Genomic DNA, 1,470 nt, shown 5'->3' on the forward strand with positions numbered 1-1,470 from the left:
GATGGTCGTTGGCTGTGGAGCTTCGGGAGCACCTGAGCTTAGTGCTCCCGTAGCACATGCTATTTTCCCGGCAAACCTCCATCGAATCTTGTCCGGCTCACCAAGGGTTAAGCAGGAGCATTGCGGCCTCTCTGCCAAAGGTTGCAGAATTGTTGGATGCCCTCAACCATGAAAGACCTCGACTCATTAACAATAAGAGTACAATATTTGAGTTACGTTTTGTGTGTGAGACATTTCAGTGAATCCACGTTTAAAAGAAGCTTTACTCCTGAGGTATAATTAGATAACTCATGTTTATTTTTGTTTCCTGGATCCTCAGATCAGCTACTACTGCAATTGTACATAAGACACAGATGCCCATAGCCGACTAGAACCATTGGTGTGGATGTTTCCCTGAGAGGATGTGTTATTATACGCTACACTCCCGTGTCGCTCATAGTAGTATGACACAATCGCCAACTTATAATTAAAACTTCCACGCGATAGACACCGAGAGTAAGCTGTCGGGTTTGTCTTTGTCGTCCACTATCACTATGTCCCCTATACGGACGACGCTGACGGCCAGGCTCTCCGCCGGTCCGGACGTCACCGGCGAGGTGGCGTGGTCGCCGTGGTGCACTGATGGCCTGGAGACGAGGTTGTGTGGCTGGATCCTCTCCACTTTCCTCACCCGCACCACGCCGTCGATGGGCAGCTCATTGCCCGTGCTCGAGCTCGTCACCACCGTCTTGCTCCTGCCGCCACCGCGGAACATTGCCGAAGTTTGCTATTCTATGTGGATATGTATCGATCAAATTAGCTGGATTAATGTAGATCGATCTCCAGCGAGAAGAGTGTGTGTTTTCCTTGAGCTTGGTTGGGTCCTCATTTATAGGCTCCATCCTAGCTAGGAGAGGCGTCTTCTCGTGGGGCTCTGCAGATGCTTAATTCTACACTGTTGTGCGCTAGGGCAATCATTCGATCATGAGCTGCTTTAATTTGGATTGAAAAGCATGTCTATAATGCTTGTAATGTTGATCCCAAATGTTGGGTCGTTGCTGTGCAAAGTGGCCTTCATGTGTCTGGGCATCTTCGTAGAGCCTCCCATGTGAAGCTTGTATCATTGCTCTGGGCGAATTCGCACCCGATGCCCAAAGAGACAAAGGGAACTCGACCAAATCAAGCTAGCTCTCTTGTCATGTGTGGTTAGTAGGGCTCCCATGCGTGTAGAGCAACCGGATCAATCAACCCATCAAGATCACTGGTAAAAAGATCTTTAGTAACATTGGCACACGCTGGCAGATTAAGAAGGAAACACATGTTTTTTGAAACATATGTGAGTTAAAGAAAAAAGAAGGAAATATTTCTTGCTAGAACTTTTGGGAAATACTAGTCGATTAAAATAGGAGAAATGACGTTCTACCATAAACGATATATCCGGAGCATGCAACCATCGTCTGTGATTGCTTTGAGATTTGTGCTACTTTTTTG

At 47.1% G+C, this 1,470-nt stretch overlaps 1 protein-coding gene across 1 annotated transcript; it reads right to left on the minus strand.

The window, feature by feature from the left end:
* Positions 1 to 269: 269 nt before the first annotated feature.
* Positions 270 to 881, minus strand: LOC125508468 (uncharacterized). The gene is made up of 2 exons (XM_087513653.1): positions 801 to 881; positions 270 to 766 (listed from the first exon to the last, which is right to left on the minus strand). The coding sequence occupies exons 1-2, from the start codon at positions 879 to 881 to the stop codon at positions 467 to 469; spliced, it is 381 nt and encodes a 126-aa protein (XP_087369779.1). The 3' UTR covers positions 270 to 466.
* Positions 882 to 1,470: the final 589 nt, after the last annotated feature.

The sequence above is a fragment of the Triticum urartu genome, chromosome 1A (genome assembly GCF_056163025.1).
Source record: "Triticum urartu cultivar PI428250 chromosome 1A, HENAU_Tu73, whole genome shotgun sequence".
Classification (NCBI taxonomy): Eukaryota; Viridiplantae; Streptophyta; class Magnoliopsida; order Poales; family Poaceae; genus Triticum; species Triticum urartu.